At 44.1% G+C, this 16,193-nt stretch overlaps 1 protein-coding gene across 2 annotated transcripts; it reads left to right on the forward strand.

The window, feature by feature from the left end:
- Nucleotides 1-11,488: 11,488 nt before the first annotated feature.
- On the forward strand, nucleotides 11,489-14,133 carry LOC123364684. Of its 2 annotated transcripts, none has more exons than XM_045007004.1 (2): nucleotides 11,489-11,534; nucleotides 12,818-14,133. In XM_045007004.1, exon 2 carries the CDS (start codon nucleotides 13,103-13,105, stop codon nucleotides 13,763-13,765), a length of 663 nt encoding a protein of 220 aa, XP_044862939.1. In that variant the 5' UTR covers nucleotides 11,489-11,534; nucleotides 12,818-13,102; the 3' UTR covers nucleotides 13,766-14,133. The 2 variants fall into 2 exon arrangements, with proteins under 2 accessions (XP_044862939.1, XP_044862940.1); XM_045007005.1 differs by lacking the exon at nucleotides 11,489-11,534 and adding an exon at nucleotides 12,510-12,714.
- Nucleotides 14,134-16,193: the final 2,060 nt, after the last annotated feature.

Consider the following 16,193-nt stretch of genomic DNA (forward strand, 5'->3'; position numbering starts at 1 on the left):
TCAATTATACTGATGAATACATTTGGGTTGTGAGTTTCCGCTTTGTTCTTGCATGCCTGCCTGCTTGGAGATAGAGATGTGTATATTAACTTGTGCCTTTTAGTTTTTGTTTCTCAGCTGAGGCAATAGCACCTGGAGCAAAAACCTGAGCAGATCTTTAGCAGGGCAAGCAAGCTGCAAGGAGAGAAATCAACAGGAAAATGATGTGTTGCCTCCAAGTGGTGAAAGTTAGCAGAATGCCCAAGAGTTAAAAAATGGCCAAAGCAGTGTATTTCTACCTTGGCTAAATGCAAGATATTTTGTAAGATGTAAGAAGGGACTGAGGAGAGCAGGGGGCAGTGTGTGGTTGGGGAACTTGGAGAGCTTCCTTAAGGATAGAGGGGAAAGGATTCTTTAGTGGGGACAGAACTCAAACTGGGTATGCCTTATTAAGTCAGTATTGTTGTAGCCATGTCAGTCCCAGGACAAGGTGGGTGACAGAATATCTTTTATTGGACCAACTTCTGTTGGTGAGAAAGGCAAGCTCTTGAGCTACACAGAACTCTTCCTCAGGTCTGGGAAAGGTAATAAGAATGTCACAGCTAAATACAAGATCAAACAGACAGTTTAGCATACAGAACGAGGAGTACTTGTGGCATCTTAGAGACTAACAAATTTATTTGGGCATAAGCTTTCATGGGCTAAACCCACTTCATCGGATGCATGCAGTGGAAAATACAGTAGGAAGATATATATACAAAGAGAACATGAAAAAGCACCCATATTTTCATGTTGTGTGTGTGTGTGTGTGTCTTCCTACTGTATTTTCCACTGCATGCATCCGATGAAGTGGGTTTTAGCCCACGAAAGATTATGCCCAAAGTCTCTAAGGTGCCACAAGTACTCCTCCTTCTTTTTGCTGATACAGACTAACATGGCTACCACTCTGAAACCAGTTTAGCATAAGTAGTTAGCATATATTCTAAGGGACCATTCATGGTGAAGTGGCCCATTAACACCCCCGTAGTCATAGACCAAAGGGGGGGTTAGTGGATAACAGATTGTTGTAATAAGCCATAAATCCAGTGCCTTTATTAAGACCATTTTCAAGTGTCTAGCAAAACTATGGATTTAAGCTCTGAGGCTTGTCTTTTGAAAGTCCTATGCAGGTTTCCTTTGAGGATGAGGACTGATAGGTTAGATACAGAATGATTTGCTTTCAAGATCTATTGGCCCTACACCTGCCTATCACAAGGCGGGATGTACCTCATCCAGTGCACTAATGCCCCAATAGCAACTATGTGGGTGAAACCAGACAACAACCACTGCACTGTCACACCAGAAACTGATAAAAAATAAACACTGTATCACCTTCGAGTGAACACTTTTCACAAAGGGATCACTCTATAACTGATCTATCAGCCTTCATTCTCAAAGGAAACCTGCACAACACCTTCAAAAGATGAACCCAGGAGCTTAAATCCATAACTTTGCTAGAAACAAAAACTCACGGTTTTAACAAAAGACACTGGATTTATGGCTTATTACAACAATCTGTAACCCACTAAGTCCCTGTGATGGGGTGTACCAGGCCCTTTGAGGTCTCCTGCTGGAGGCCTCACAGTCCTATCAAAACCTGCCCCATAGAAGGAGCAGTGAAGGTGGGTCCTCCACGCTTGCCTAGAATGGCTGCTTCCCTGCAGCCTATCAGAGCACAGCAAGTTCAGCTAAAAGGAGCTGTAGGTGATGAGCAGGTCAGCTCCTGGCTGGGACCAGAGCCGTAAGAAAGGTGCTCGTTGCAGGTGGCTCAAGGGACAACCAGAAGATGGGATCTGGTGGCATTGATATTTGGTGAGAGAGAAGAGGAGTGGAGAACTTCAGCCCTGAGGTAAGGGTGAAGTGGAAGGGGCTACGTGGGAAGGGGCCCAGGGAATAGCGGCAGCAACCATTAAAAGGAAGCAGCACGTGGCTGCTATTTGTAGGTTTCTTGGGTTAGGATCCAGAGTAGCTGGCAGGCCCGGGTCCCCCCACCGGAAGAGGGCTGAAATGAAGGAGTGGCATGGCTGGACAACTGGGGCAATAAGAACTGATAAGGCAAAGAGTCTCCAGGGAGAAAGCCCTAAGGGCACTGCTCTATACCAGAGCAGGCACAGACTTAAAACTAGCCCAGAAGAGGTTGAGGACTGAGCCCAGAGTCAGGGCTAAAGACTTGAACAAGGGCACAGGGACAGGCCCAGTTGAATCTTTTATCCTGGAAGGGGTTTGTTCATGCATATTGACTGTATCTGATTTGGCTAGAGGGCTGAGCCACTAAAGACCCACCTGAGGAGGTTAACAGCCAACAGGGGGATCCAGAAGCAGAGAAACACTCTGCAGGTTTACACCCAACTAACAGGAGGTGTTCACGAGACATGACTGTCTGACTCCCCTTTTTGTCCTATGACAACAGGGGTATTAACGGGCCACTTCACCTTGAATGGTGTGCTAAATACTTATGATATGTGCTAAATACTTATGTGCTGAGTACTTATGATAACTATCTGTTCAATCCTGTATTTAGCTGTGACACTCTTAGTACCTTTCTCAGACTTGAAGTCAAGAGCTCTGTCTCTCTTGGCTATAGGGATTGGAGCAGGCGGGGCCCCGGCGCCCCGCTCCACCCCTCCCCTCCACACCACTGTGATGCAGCACACACTGCTGCTGCCATGTGACGTCGCTCATGAGCCCCTTGCTCCCAGCCTCTCCCTCCATGCCACCCCTTCTTCTCGAGACCCCAGCCCCACACTGCCCCTTACCCCCAGTCCCCACCCTCGCACTGTCTCTTCCCTGCAAGACCCTATCCCCCCCTCGCTCCCTTTTCCACCCCCCCTTTTGAGACAGCTTGCTGCAGGCGCGGAAGCGAATACAGGTAAAAGATGGCTAGCGGATCGTGGGTTGATCCTGGTGGATGCAGATCCACATTTCTGAATCCGCACAGGGCTCTAGTTATTAGTCCAGAATGCAATTTTCAATCTTGATCTTTTCAGCCTCCAGAGACCCCACTCAGAAGAGGGATAACTGCATGCTGGGACGCACTGTTTCTGCAAGATACATGTGCTCATTAAGGAATAAAGGCCTGCTCCACACACAAAGCTGACACAATTTAAGGAAAGGTATAATTCTAACCCAATTTAATTCAACATGGCAACTTTGTGTGCAGAGGCTGAACATTATTTAAACCTGGTTTATCATATTTATTTGCCCCCGTAAATTTACAAGGGCAAACTAAACAATAACCAGTCTAAATCCAATATAAATGTGTCCTTGGACTGGTTTAACAAATTCAGTTCATTTAAACTGGTGCATGTTTGTGTGTATTAAAGTCCTAAAATAGCTGCAGTTAGCTCCATTTATGTCAATATTGCGCAACTCGCACGCTCCTGACAATATCTCAATGCAGTATTTAGTTATTAAAGTTCAGACATCTCAAGCTGAAGTGTTTGTAAGGAGAAACAAAAAACGTAGAGAAATCGGTAGCTGTCATTTACGCATTACTGTACTTATACAACATATATGGGAGAACGGGCTAAGGGAGGAGGTTGTTTCTAATACCTTTTAATCCTACAGATTAAATCAGATGCCGATGGCACTACCGAAGCTAAAGTCCGTAAATCTCACACTACATTTGCAAACCAGGACCACTAATGGATAGAATTTTGTTAGCTCTACATAGTTTTGTTTTGCAAATCCAGAGAATTACATCACTTGTGACTCATAGTACAGAGTCTGAAGAGGTAACAAGTGTTCGAAGAAGAGCACATGGAAGCAAGACAGAATAGATATTCCAATATCCCTCATAAAAACATTTACATTTAATAACTGAGAACTCAGTTTGGGGATGGAGAAGATATATTATATGCATTTCTCTAAATTCCTAGAAAAGGTTTTTCCACTCGTATTTGAACTGGGGAGGATGACATAATTAGAAGTTAAACACAAATGTAAGGGATAAGTGGACCATATATAAATTGAAAACTGTATGCATTGTTAAACTGATTATTGTTAGACAGAAGACCCTCCTGGTTCTTTCTAACATTGTGAACTGGACCCTGTATAACATGAGACTATTTAAATTAATTCCATGCTTCAAAATGATGCCAAAAACAAAAAGTGCATTTTTGTAAACATGTGAACCAAATTCTCCACAACATATGACCAGCTGTAACCAAATATGTCTAATAAAAATGTAATACTTTCCCATTTGTTCATTCATAGACATTATCGCACTTCTTCTACAATATTTCTTCCCTGAAGAAACACAAAATACTTCTATCTTCTACAGCCTACTTAAGAAGTGCATTTTTCTTTTTAATCTCTTGTGGTGCTGTGTAGACTCTCTGGAGTCAATTTGAAAGAAAGAAAATCTATAATGAATTATGCAGTGGTAAGTTGTTGCATAAAACATAGATTGTGCTTTAGTAGAGAACAGAAGCACTCACATGCATGGAGTTTTAGTAAAAATAGTTTAATAAGCCCAAGTTACTGTAGAGATGGTGTTACTATTAACACACACTTTTTTTAAATGATCTTATGAAAACAACTGGGACATAACCTTTACACCTATGCAAAATCTTGACACAGCAGAATGCTATTTTAAACATTCTTCTGCAGCATAGCAGCGCTGTATCACAGCTGTAGGTGGTTCACATAGTTTTCATAAAAAACACATATTGTCTTTCTGACATGGGGCTATCAATAGCAGAATTACACTGCAAAGTATAATCATGTTTCCAAAAGGAACTGGCATATAGTTCAAACACTATGCACCACCTTTTTCTGCCATCCTCATTCTTTTCTAGCATGGAAGCTATATATAAAGAAAGTAATCAGGGGTAGCAGATTGTATCACTGAAAATAAATCAGTGCTATCCCAAATTTCATGAACCTTTCCATTACACTAAAAAAAAATATCACTATAATTTGACCTGTTATATTCACTTACTGTTAGATTACATGAAACAGAGCAGCCTTTTGGTATCCGAGACATATTCCATCATACATAATGCTTTTATATTTTGCCAAGATCAAAAACAGTTTTCCAAATGTATGGGAGCATTCAAGCCTTTAGCATCATTTCCAAAACCAAACTGGGTAATTCTCATTGAGGAATGGAAGTCATCTCCCTGAAAACAACCCAAATGGTATCAAAACAGAGCCAAATTCTGCTCTCCCATACACCTGCCAGTCAATGGCTTTTAAAAACTTTTAAATTTGTTACTTGCTTTGAAGAACTGATTACTTTCTACCTGCCAATGGTTTCGTCAAATCTGTGTGACTCGCTACCAAAGTGCTATCAAAGTTTAATGAAGATGGAATTGCCTGACCTTTTTTATTTATTAATTTTATTTATTTTTAATCACATACTTCACACTGTTACAATTCTTTTCCAAGACACAACATACTGTATTAAAGGAAAAAAACAAAATTGGTATCTATGAGGGAGATTTTCAGCTCCCATTCACTACTTGTAATAACAACTCCCAAATCCCATTCACATTCAATGACCCTCTGTACCTTTGAAAAAAAATCTCCCTGTAAAATATAATGTGCTATATATGTATCAATCTCATCCTCTCTCTGTGCCCCCAAAAGGGATACATGCTGGACTAACTTGCTGTTCTTATCTCAGTCAATCACTGTTGGATCTGCATTGTAATGCTTAGGGTATGGCTACACTGGCGAGTTGCAGCGCTGGAAAGCCTCCACCAGCGCTGCAATTAGTAAGTGGCCACACCTGCAGGGCACTTCCAGCGCTGCAACTCCCTGGCTGCAGCGCTGGCCGTACACCTCACTCAGCATGGGGAATAAGGATTCCAGCGCTGGTGCTGCAGCGCTGGTCATCAAGTGTGGCCACACACCAGCGCTGTGATTGGCCTCCAGGGTATAAGGATGTATCCCAGAATGCTTTTATAAATTACTCTCTTTGTTTTGTTATGCAGCCTCTCTTTGTTTTGTTATGAATGAGCTCGCGCGGAGCTCCGTTGCCGCTGCTGCTTATCTAAAAAACAAACAGAGCTCCTGTTTGCTGTGATCATCTGTATCTGGCTGTAAACAATCAAATGAGAGGCAGGCAGGGAGCGAATGAAACAGTGGGGAGTCGTGCTGGCTGCAGGCTGTTTGCAATTAAGAGTTAAAGACTAAGGGGTCGGAAACATGTTCTGATTTTTCAAGGCAGGAAGCTAAACACACAGTGTTGGCTCCAAAAATCCCCTCTCTCTCTCCCCCCGCTCCCTGTCACACTAGACCCCACTCCACCCCCCTCTTTTGAAAAGCACGTTGCGGCCACTTGAACGCTGGGATAGCTGCCCATAATGCATCACTCCCAACAGCGCTGCAAATGCTGCAAATGTGGCCACACACCAGCATTGGTAGCTGTGAGTGTGGCCACACACCAGTGCTGGCCCTGCACAGCTGGATGACCAGCGCTGCAAACTACCTTAGTGAGGGACAAAAATATATAGGACTGAAGAACTCAAGGATCTGAATGTGGAGGAGGCTTCAAATTACTTTCAGTCCAAGTAGCAGACGCTATCTGAAGCTTGCATCCCAAGCAAGGGGAAAAATTTGTAGGCAAGGGTTCCACACCAAACTGGATGAGCAATCATCTCAAACAGGTAATCGAGAGAAAGCAGAAAGACTACAAGGCCTGGAAGATGGGACGGATCTGCAAGAAAAAAAGACTTCTTGGAGGTCACGAGGTCAAATTGGCAGAGACCTTGGAGTTTTTTTTCACCTTCCTCCGCAGCATGGGGCACTGGTCACTTGCATGCATCCGACGAAGTGGGTATTCACCCACGAAAGCTCATGCTCCAAAACGTCTGTTAGTCTATAAGGTGCCACAGGACTCTTTGCTGCTTTTGCAGGTTTAAACTAGTATAAACGGTGGATTCTCTGTAACTTGGAGTCTTTAAATCATGATTTGAGGACTTCAGTAACTCGCTAGAGGTTATGGGTCTACTACGGGAGTGGGTGGGTTATGTGCAGAAGTCAGACTAAATGGAAGTGGACTAGATGGTCCCTTCTGGCCTTAAAGTCTCTGAGTCTATACTTTAACCTTTTTGATATTCTCCAGTGTGATACGCTGCCCACTCCACACACCACCTTCCTGCATGTCAAAGCAACTGTAAAATGTGAAAGATGGGATAACAGGCATATAAAAAGATGAAAATGGATTTATTCACCAGGATATTTCACAACGTGTACAAGACAGTATGTTCTGATACAGTAACATTTGTTAAAATTAAACACAATGGGACAGTAAGAGGGACATATTAGAAATGATAACTTTTGTTCATGTTAAAAAAAAACCTCACAAATTATTTTTTCCATTTAGCTAGTTACTGTTCACTGCTTCTCAGTAGTCAACAATCTACCTCATTTGAGTGTTGAAGACTAGTAATAATGGAAAACAGATTAATATGAATCCATTCTCAAGACAATAAGAAGCCAGCTCCATTAAAGTCATGCCTCCCTTAGTGCCTTTTTGGGGGAAGGAGAAGAAATGTTGGATTTTGGGGGTTTCACAAGAGTTTCACTAGACTTTTTTATAATCACAGGAATGATCATATCAAATGAGACCAAAGAACCTCCTAGTTAAGTATACTTTCTCTAATAACATCCCACACCAGATGATTTAAAGGGAAGTGTAAAATCCTATGATGGTTAACTTATTCACTAGTATGCATATGGGGGAAGTTTCTTCCTAATGTTAGGCAGCTAATGGCTGGTTTATATCCTGAAACAGAAGAGTTGATTTCTCTTATATCAACTTAAGTTGTTAAGGAACTGATTTAAGCTAAAGAAAGAAATAGCACTCAAACTGATTTACAAGTGCTCACACAAGGGGACTTTGCTGATTTAACTACAGCAATTTCTAAGATGATTTAGTCAAAATTGGTTCAACTGTTGTGTAGACAAGGCCTAAGATAGGGTATCTGCAAGTATTAGTCATATAAATGTCTAATCCTTTTCTGAATCTGACGCTCTTTGCCACAATAATATATTACAGCATTACATTTCACAGATTGCTATGTAAAACATTATTTGCTTTGACCAATTTTAAATGTGTTGCCTTTTACTTTTTTGGTTTGTCTTCTTCCTGTATTATAAAGACAATAGCACTATCAATATATTGAATACTGATTCAGTAAAAGTATAATCTAAATATAATTCTTAAATTTACTTTTTAAAAATAATAAAATTCTAGCAGATGTACAAAAAAAAACCCAACACTGTTTTTTGCCTACATATTACCTACATGCAGATCTTTAGTACCACAACATCTCATGGCCAAATCAGAGAGCTTAGGGATGTAAATTTTATTAAATTAGCTCCTAGATTATTAAGAGTTGAAGATTATACTCCACATGTTATAGCAAAGGAAAAGTCCTATTGTTGAGAGTGCACAAACTAGATAGGATACACATAAAACAAAACAGTGTGCACTTTGGAATAAAAACTTAAATCTATATAAAATTCCTTTCTATTTGAGTACTTTAATTAAAGTGTATATAGGTAAATAAAAAAAGGCAACATTTCTCAGCAATGGCAACAAACAGCATTGCTCAAAATATGTTTGCACAATGATTTTTCCTTCCAGAGAGGAAGGGTAATCTGATTTAAATATACTGATTTAAATATACTGGAGCATATGTTTCTATGTTGAGGTGTTCAGTATTGGTGGTATTTAGATTGTGCAGAGTGACTAGCAGTTACCGCTGTAGTAACTTTCAGATCAGTTGGACATTTCTTTCCCCCGTCTCCCCCCTCCCCCATTCTATGAGCAGAATTTGAAGCATAGGCGACAACAGAACATAAAAATATAGCTTACGCTCCATATCATAGTCCAAAGACTGTGATCTGTAGCGTCTGCCTTACATGTCCTATCAATCCAGTTCCTATATGACCATTTCACTCACCATCAAGTGCTGTTAAAGCTGAACACCTGCAAAGCAGCAAGACCACAAAAAGGGAAGGGGTAGTGGTATAACTCCTTTGCAGGCATCTTAAAATTAAAGCAGAATTTATACTGCAGGATCCCACAAGACATTTGAAACCTTAGGTGACCTGCTAAGGTAAAATCCTAAACACCAATGCCATTACCAACAGTATTTAATGTCCCCCAATAGCCAAACTATTCAGTTCATAACATTACAATTACGGGAAAATGGTGCTTTGCCTTTACAGTTACTTTATGAGAACACACTCCTACAATACCATATGTCATGTGAAACACACTTGCTAGGTCACAGAAATGTGCATGAACATGCACACACACTCATGCACAGGCTCCCCACCACTGCACTAAAGACATCACAGAGCATGTGATTTATATATATCTCTAGAATCTCTGGAAGTGCTAGTTCAAAGAGCCATCTGTTTCCCACATTGCTACTTAACTGAATTAGTTTGGGTTCTGTTCCCCCCCCTTTACTTTCTAACACCACCACAAGTTAATTAGTAGTCAAATATCAATTTTGCCAAATGGAATTATGATTCTCCGTTCTCTTGAAGCTGTAATTGGAAATAAGTTTCAGTGCATGCAATTTTAAAGAACTAGCTCTTCAAGAACAACAGAAAAAGACCTCAATAAAGGCAGAGATTTTGTAACAGAAGTCAGCGTCAGATTTCAAAGCATGAAATTTAGCTAGAGGGGGGTCACAGTGGGCACTACAAACATTTTAAGGCATGGAATTGTATCCAACCAGACGCCCCCTAACCCAACCTGAGCTGCGTGCCGTATACTTCCAGCAGATGGGAACAAGATTACTTGGAAACTCAGGCATTTGATCTGTGTTGAACCCCTTCCTATCTTTAATCAATTGCGAGCAATTATTCAGTTTCATGATTGAAGGGTGGTGGGGGAGGGGACAGGAAAGAAAGAATGGAAAACAAATGGTCGTTGAGATACAAAAACTCTCTTGACCCAAAAGAGACCACCACCAGAAACACATCAAATATACCTGCGTAACTTTCTAAATATATTATCTACCATTCTCAATGTGAGAAGCGCAACTCTCTTTAATTTTTAACACAGGTGAATAAGAATATGGCCCATCCCTCAGCCCGTGAGGCTTCCCGCAGCCTCCATTGGCCTGGAGCAGCAAACTGTGGCCAGTGGGAGTTGTGCTCGGCCGAACCTGCGGACACGGCAAGTAAAAAAAACGGCCCAGCCCGCCTGGGGGCTTACCCTGGCGAGCCGTGTGCCAAAGGTTGCCAATCCCTGGCCCAGACTGATACAGGGTAAAATACATCACAGAATGGACCTGTACCCTTAGACTTCAATTTTGTATCATGCCAGAAGAAATACATGCCCTAAAAACATGAAGATTTAAAAAGAGAGGAATATGTGATTCATGAGAATACCCTATTCCATAAGTTAGCATTCTCAAAAAGTTCATTTAGCCTACCTGCTGCAGGGTGACCATATGAAGACAATATGAAGGTTTCTTCTTTGCAGAGTTAGAGAACTTAGCACCTTCTGACTTTTTGCTATGGAAAATGTCATATCTCTTGAGCAGTGAGCTCTCAGCTAATGTAAGTACCTATTTCCGAACTATGAATCTTCCACTATGAAATACATAATGACATAATTCATGAGACACTGCTTCCTTTACAAGCCAGTTGTGTGTGTCTATGATTAAATTGCCCTATAATGGCTAATGCACCAAGAAGGTCGGGGACTGGTGATTGAAACCAGCAAAAGGAGATAAAAATTCTCTCATGGATTCTTATTTCTGGTGGTGATGGACCAGAGAGGTGAGCATTGCTTTTGTTGTCAGCAGTCCATTGATTCATTACACCTCAAGCTCCATCCTTTTACAAATAAACTCAGAAAGGTATGTTTGCCCAAGATCAAACTTCTGCTTTTCATTGACAAAGATACTTCTCAGAGCCTTTCCCATTGTCAAGTCTCTCTCTGCCATGCTTTCACTAAACATCATTGCCTGCTAAATATAGCCCATCTGTAAAGAGGGGAAGTCAGTGCTTGGCTATGCTGTTCCATTCCAATCAGAGTAGTGCCCACACTAGGGTGACCAGACGTCCCGATATTATCGGGACAGTCCCGATTTTAGGGGACTTGTCCCGCGTCCCGACCTTACATCGGTCGGGACACACTTTGTCCCGATATCGGGACCGTCTGGCTAGAACCGTCTGCAAGCTGCCACTGGCGCCGCTGGCTCACCTCCCTGGGGCAGCTCCCGGCGCGCGCGCCCCCCGGCAGGAGCCTGCAGTGCAGCCCCAGGCAGGCGAGGAGGTCTCCGCTGCGTGCTGCGGGGGCGGGGCTTGCAGGCGCCGGCAGCAGCAGGGCCAGCTCCACGGTTTTGCCACCCCAAGCGGCAGGAGAGGGGGAAAAGAAAAAAAAAAAAAAAGCCGCGACCGCGATCGGCGGCAGCTCCACCGCGCCGCTTTCTTCCCCCACCCCCGCCCCGCCTTCCCTCCTTGACCCGACCTGACCCGCAACCCTAGGAGCCAGAGGGACCTGCCTGCCGGATGCTTCCCGGGAGCCACTCCAGGTAAGCACCCGCTGTGACTCACCTTGCTCCTTGGCAGGTCCCTCGAGGGGAGGGAGGGGCTCTGCATGCTGCTGGTGCCTGCAAGCCCCGCTCCGCGGCTCCAGCAGCTCCCATTGGCGCCTTTCCTGGCCAATGGGAGCCACAGCCACGGAGCTCGTGCTTGTGGCGGGTACAGCACGTGGAGAGTCTGCAGACTCCATTTGCCGCTCTCACCCTAGGAGCCAGACACCTCCCAGCAGGGCTGGTGAGTGCAGCCAGGGAAGGGGGCAGGGTGTGATGGTGAGTGTCTGGGAGGTGTGTGTGGGGATGCTGGGCTGTGAGGGTGTGGAGGGCGCTGGGCAGTGGGGGAGGTTTGTGTGTTTTGGGGTGCTAGGCAGTGGGGGCCTGTTGGGGTGCTGGGAAGTGGGGGAGATCTGTGTGTGTCACTGGGCAGGGGGGATCTGTGTGGGGCATTGTGTAGTTGTGGTGGTGGGGCTGTGGGGAAGGGCACAGGGAGGGAGGGAGGGGAAATCTGTATGTATTGGGAAACTAGCAAGTGGGGGTGTTCTGTGTGGGGTGCTGGGCAGCTGTGGTGGGGCTATGGGTGGGGGGGTGCTGAGTAAGGGTGGTGGTGTGCACAACACTGTGCATTTGTTGTGGGGGAGCTCTGGGCATAGTGGGTTCAGGGGGTGCAAGACATAATGGATCCAGGGGGCACTGGGCAGGGGAGCTGTGTGGCGCAGCATGGGCCCACCCCCAACAGGAAGGGGCATGCTGGTAGCACAGGGCCAGCCGGACCAGTGTGCCTCTGGCCACGCCATGCATGCCCCATTTCCCCTGGCCGGCCCTGCCCTTCCTGCTGCTCACCTCCTCAACTGAAGGCGGGGGTAGGGAATGCAGGCGTGGGTCCCGGCAGTGCTTACTTGAGGTGGCTCCCAGGAAACGGCCGGCGGGTCCCTGAGGTAAGTGTCAGAGGCTGCATCCTCCTCCACAGCAGAGTGTGTGCAGACCGGTCCACCTTGCTCATGGCAGAGCTAAGGAAAGGAGGCACCTGCCTCTGCACATGCTGATTCTACGCAGGGCAGGCTGGGGCTGAGAACTGCTAAGCTGCTGCCCAGTTCACTTACCCACATTAGCAAGCAGGGATTGCACCTGGCAGTGTACATCTGCTTGATGTACAACCATTTGTCCCGATATTCAGGTAAAATTTTACATTTGGTAGTGAAATAGAAAATTAGTTGATTGGGAATGTCCCATTAAACCCGATTGTGATCGGTTATCTACTGGCAATTTTGGTTTTTCAGGTTGTTTTCCGGTGTAACACAAATTTACAGTAGGAATATGTAGTTTACAGTTCTGAACCACAGTGCATACCGTAGGACAAACTACAGTGAGCACGTAATAACACGTAAGAAGCACAGAGACTGCTCAGTTCTTTTCAGTGGCTAGCTATCTAGCTAACGGTCTTCAGCCGAAAACCCCACCTGAAATGGCAACGGCAAGGGAGGAGCGAACTACCAAAAAACAAAAAAGACAGTGCAGATACAGGACAGAATGGGAAGCCACTTACACCTGGATTCGGAAATCCTATGAGTGATGCAAAAGCCTTTTGTAAAGCATGCAGGAAGGAATTTAGCATTTGCCATGGTGGTGAGTCTGATGTTAAGCATCATGCTGAATCAAAAAATCATGGACAAAACACCCAGACTCACAAGAGCAATACCCTGGTCTCACATTTTTTCAGCAAGCCAAATGAATCCTTCAATAACAAGGTTATCGCTACTGAGCTAACTCAAGTTTACCACACAGTAGTCCATCAACACTCCTATCGCTCATGTGACTGTGAACTTAAACTGGCGCCTACCTTGTATCCAGATTCAACGATTGCGAAGCACGTCAGCTGTGGCCGGACTAAAGCGGAGGCATTGATCAAAAATGTGCTGTCACCGCTCTCAACAGAATTTTTAAAAGACCTCAGCAAACCAGATGGTCCCTATTTCTCAGTTGCCACAGATGCATCTAACAAGGGCAATGTGAAAACTTTCCCCTTATCACTGAGATACTGGACACCTGAACATGGGGTCCAAGATAAACTGTTAGACTTCTATGAGCAAAGTGAAGAGACTGCAGAGGCAATAAGCACCACATTACTTGAAAAACTTGCGACACACAAACTAGACCTAAACAAAGTGTCTTCCTACTGTGCTGATAATGCAAACGTGAATTATGGAAAGCGACAATCCGTGTACTAGAATTTAAAAAAACAAAATGAAAATATCTTGCCAGCAAACTGCCCTGCCCATGTTGTGCACAACGCCGTGAAACATGCTAGCAATACCCTACAAGTTGACATTGAGACTCTGGTGATTAAGATGTTTAATCATTTCAGCAGTTCCGCTAAGAGAGTAGCAGCATTGAAGGATATGTTTGACTTTGTGGATATGGAGTATGCCACTTTACTGCGCCATGTTCCGACGCGCTGGTTGAGTCTTTTCCCAGCTGTAAACAGGCTTGTAAATATGTGGCAGGCTGTTAAGTGCTACTTTGTTTCTCTGGGCAGTGAGAAGTGCCCAAAATTTCTATGGATGCTGTTCTCAGACAGGGAAAATGGTGAACAAGGTGAGGGGTCTAGCAAAGTTGAGGTTCATCTGTTTTTCCTCCAGAATGTCCTGAAAATCTTCAATGATAATGTGCTCTGTTTGGAAAATGGGAGTATGACAGCATGTGAAGTGTATGCCATAATGAATACTCTGAGAATTAAACTTCAGCAACGGAAAAAATGACATATTCTTTGGCTCCAAAGTTGAAAGTGCATTAACTGAGATGCTGCCTGTCACTGCTGCATGTCTCCAGAAAGACTTCATGAAATTTTACGATGTGTTGATCCTATATTTGGAGAAATGGTTTGATTTTTCAACAACTGGCTACTTGTTCAATACCCAGTGCTTGAACATCAAAGTTAATAGGGTATTCGAATACAAGGATCTGTCTGCGGCCGTGACAGCTGTAAACCTTCAGAAAACAGTGGATCTTGATCAGCTCTATGATGAATACTGTATCATCAAAGACATCAACTCCAAGTTGGAGCCTGGAAACTATTCAGTTGGGGAACTCTGGTCTCAAGTGCTGAGAAACAAGGACAGTAGCACTGAATTCCTGAACATGGCAAAGCTGGTGTCATACGTGCTCAGTATACCCGTAAGCAATGCATACTCAGAGCGTGTATTTTCAATCATGAAAGGTGCATGGACTGATGTCCGGAATCGAAGCAGCATAGACTTGGTGTGGAGTGAAACCCTTGTCAAAATGAATTTCTGGATGAGTTGCAAGGACTTCTACAGCTTTGTGATTGCCCAGAAGCAAGTCATGACTATGGCAAAGTCATCCAAGAAGTACTAGACTTCTGGCATATCTGAGAGGTCTGCAAATTGGGAAGTTGATTTATTGACTGAATAAAAAACCCGGCCCTTTACCCCTGTTGTTTGTTTAGTGTACAAATAAATCTGTATGTTTAAATATGTATTATGACTAAGTCTATAATTTAGACTCACTGATTCCAGACCTGTGTGATGTAGTTTGCTTCAGCTGTCAGTGGCTGAAGCTGGGGCTGAAGGCAGGACTGGGGGCCTCCCCTCTGTGACTGCGGCTGGAGCCAGAGCTAGAACCGGGACCCTTTGCTCCCCTGCCCTGCAACTGGATCTGACTTTGCAACCAGGATTCTGTGCCCCTGTCCTGCAGCTTCAGCCGGGGGCTGGAGCTGGAACCCTGGCCCCATGGCTTCTACTGGGGGCTGGAGCTGGGGCCATGAGTCCTTGCCATGTGGCTTGTGGTGTGGGCTGCAGCAGGGGCTGTACAACCCCTCTCACAGCTTCCTAGGGCTGTGTGCCCCCTCTCATGGCTCTGGTCGGGGCTGTGCACCTGTGTTTATCGTCATCATCTTCCCCGCCCCCCCCCGCGCTCGCCCAATGTGTCCTGATATTTCACTCTTGCGATCTGGTCACCCTAGCCCACACTGTAACTGCTGGTGGATCAGTGATCAGTTCTGGAGAGAAACATTTTAAAGATGTCACAATCGGGCAAGAAACTGAAAATGACAAGCAAAGCCAAAACAAGAGATGTGAGCAAAGCTACTTGAGTTCTCAGCTGATAGGGACAGGGGGAAATAAGTGGAAATTCAAAAATGTTTACTTATTGACATCGGCAAAATTTCAGCATGGTCTCACACATTAAAATTTACAGGTATGACTCTATGGACAATATGTATGTGGAGGAAAGACACAGAAACAGCTGGTTTATTCTTAAGAGAGCCTTCAATTATTTCATCCTCCGCATCAGAGAAAATGAGGATCCTGGATCATACAGGCTAGGTTCAGGTGGTAGACAATGGCCACATTTCTGACTTCCCCACTCCAAACATTTTAAAAGAAATTTTCCAATATCATTTTTATTATTAGTAAGTGTGATAGGTCAACTTGAAAACTTAGTGACTGCAATGAGAATTTCAGGAGCAGAAGCAGCTGAGGAAATATGAGTTGTCTAGTAATCTAACTTGGAGAGAATTCAAGGCACCTAAAATTGGTATAACTGATTTTACGTTCTTGGCAAGAGGAACGTGAATAAGAAAACACTCACTAGTTACTGCTTTTAATAAGTATCCTACTATTTGTAGCCCACAGGAAT

This window comes from Mauremys mutica, chromosome 2, assembly GCF_020497125.1.
Source record: "Mauremys mutica isolate MM-2020 ecotype Southern chromosome 2, ASM2049712v1, whole genome shotgun sequence".
Lineage (NCBI taxonomy): Eukaryota > Metazoa > Chordata > Testudines > Geoemydidae > Mauremys > Mauremys mutica.

Coding starts and splice junctions, on each gene's coding strand:
- LOC123364684 (XM_045007004.1), top strand. CDS start 13,103: ATGAGTGATGCAAAAGCCTTTTGTAAAGCATGCAGGAAGGAATTTAGC.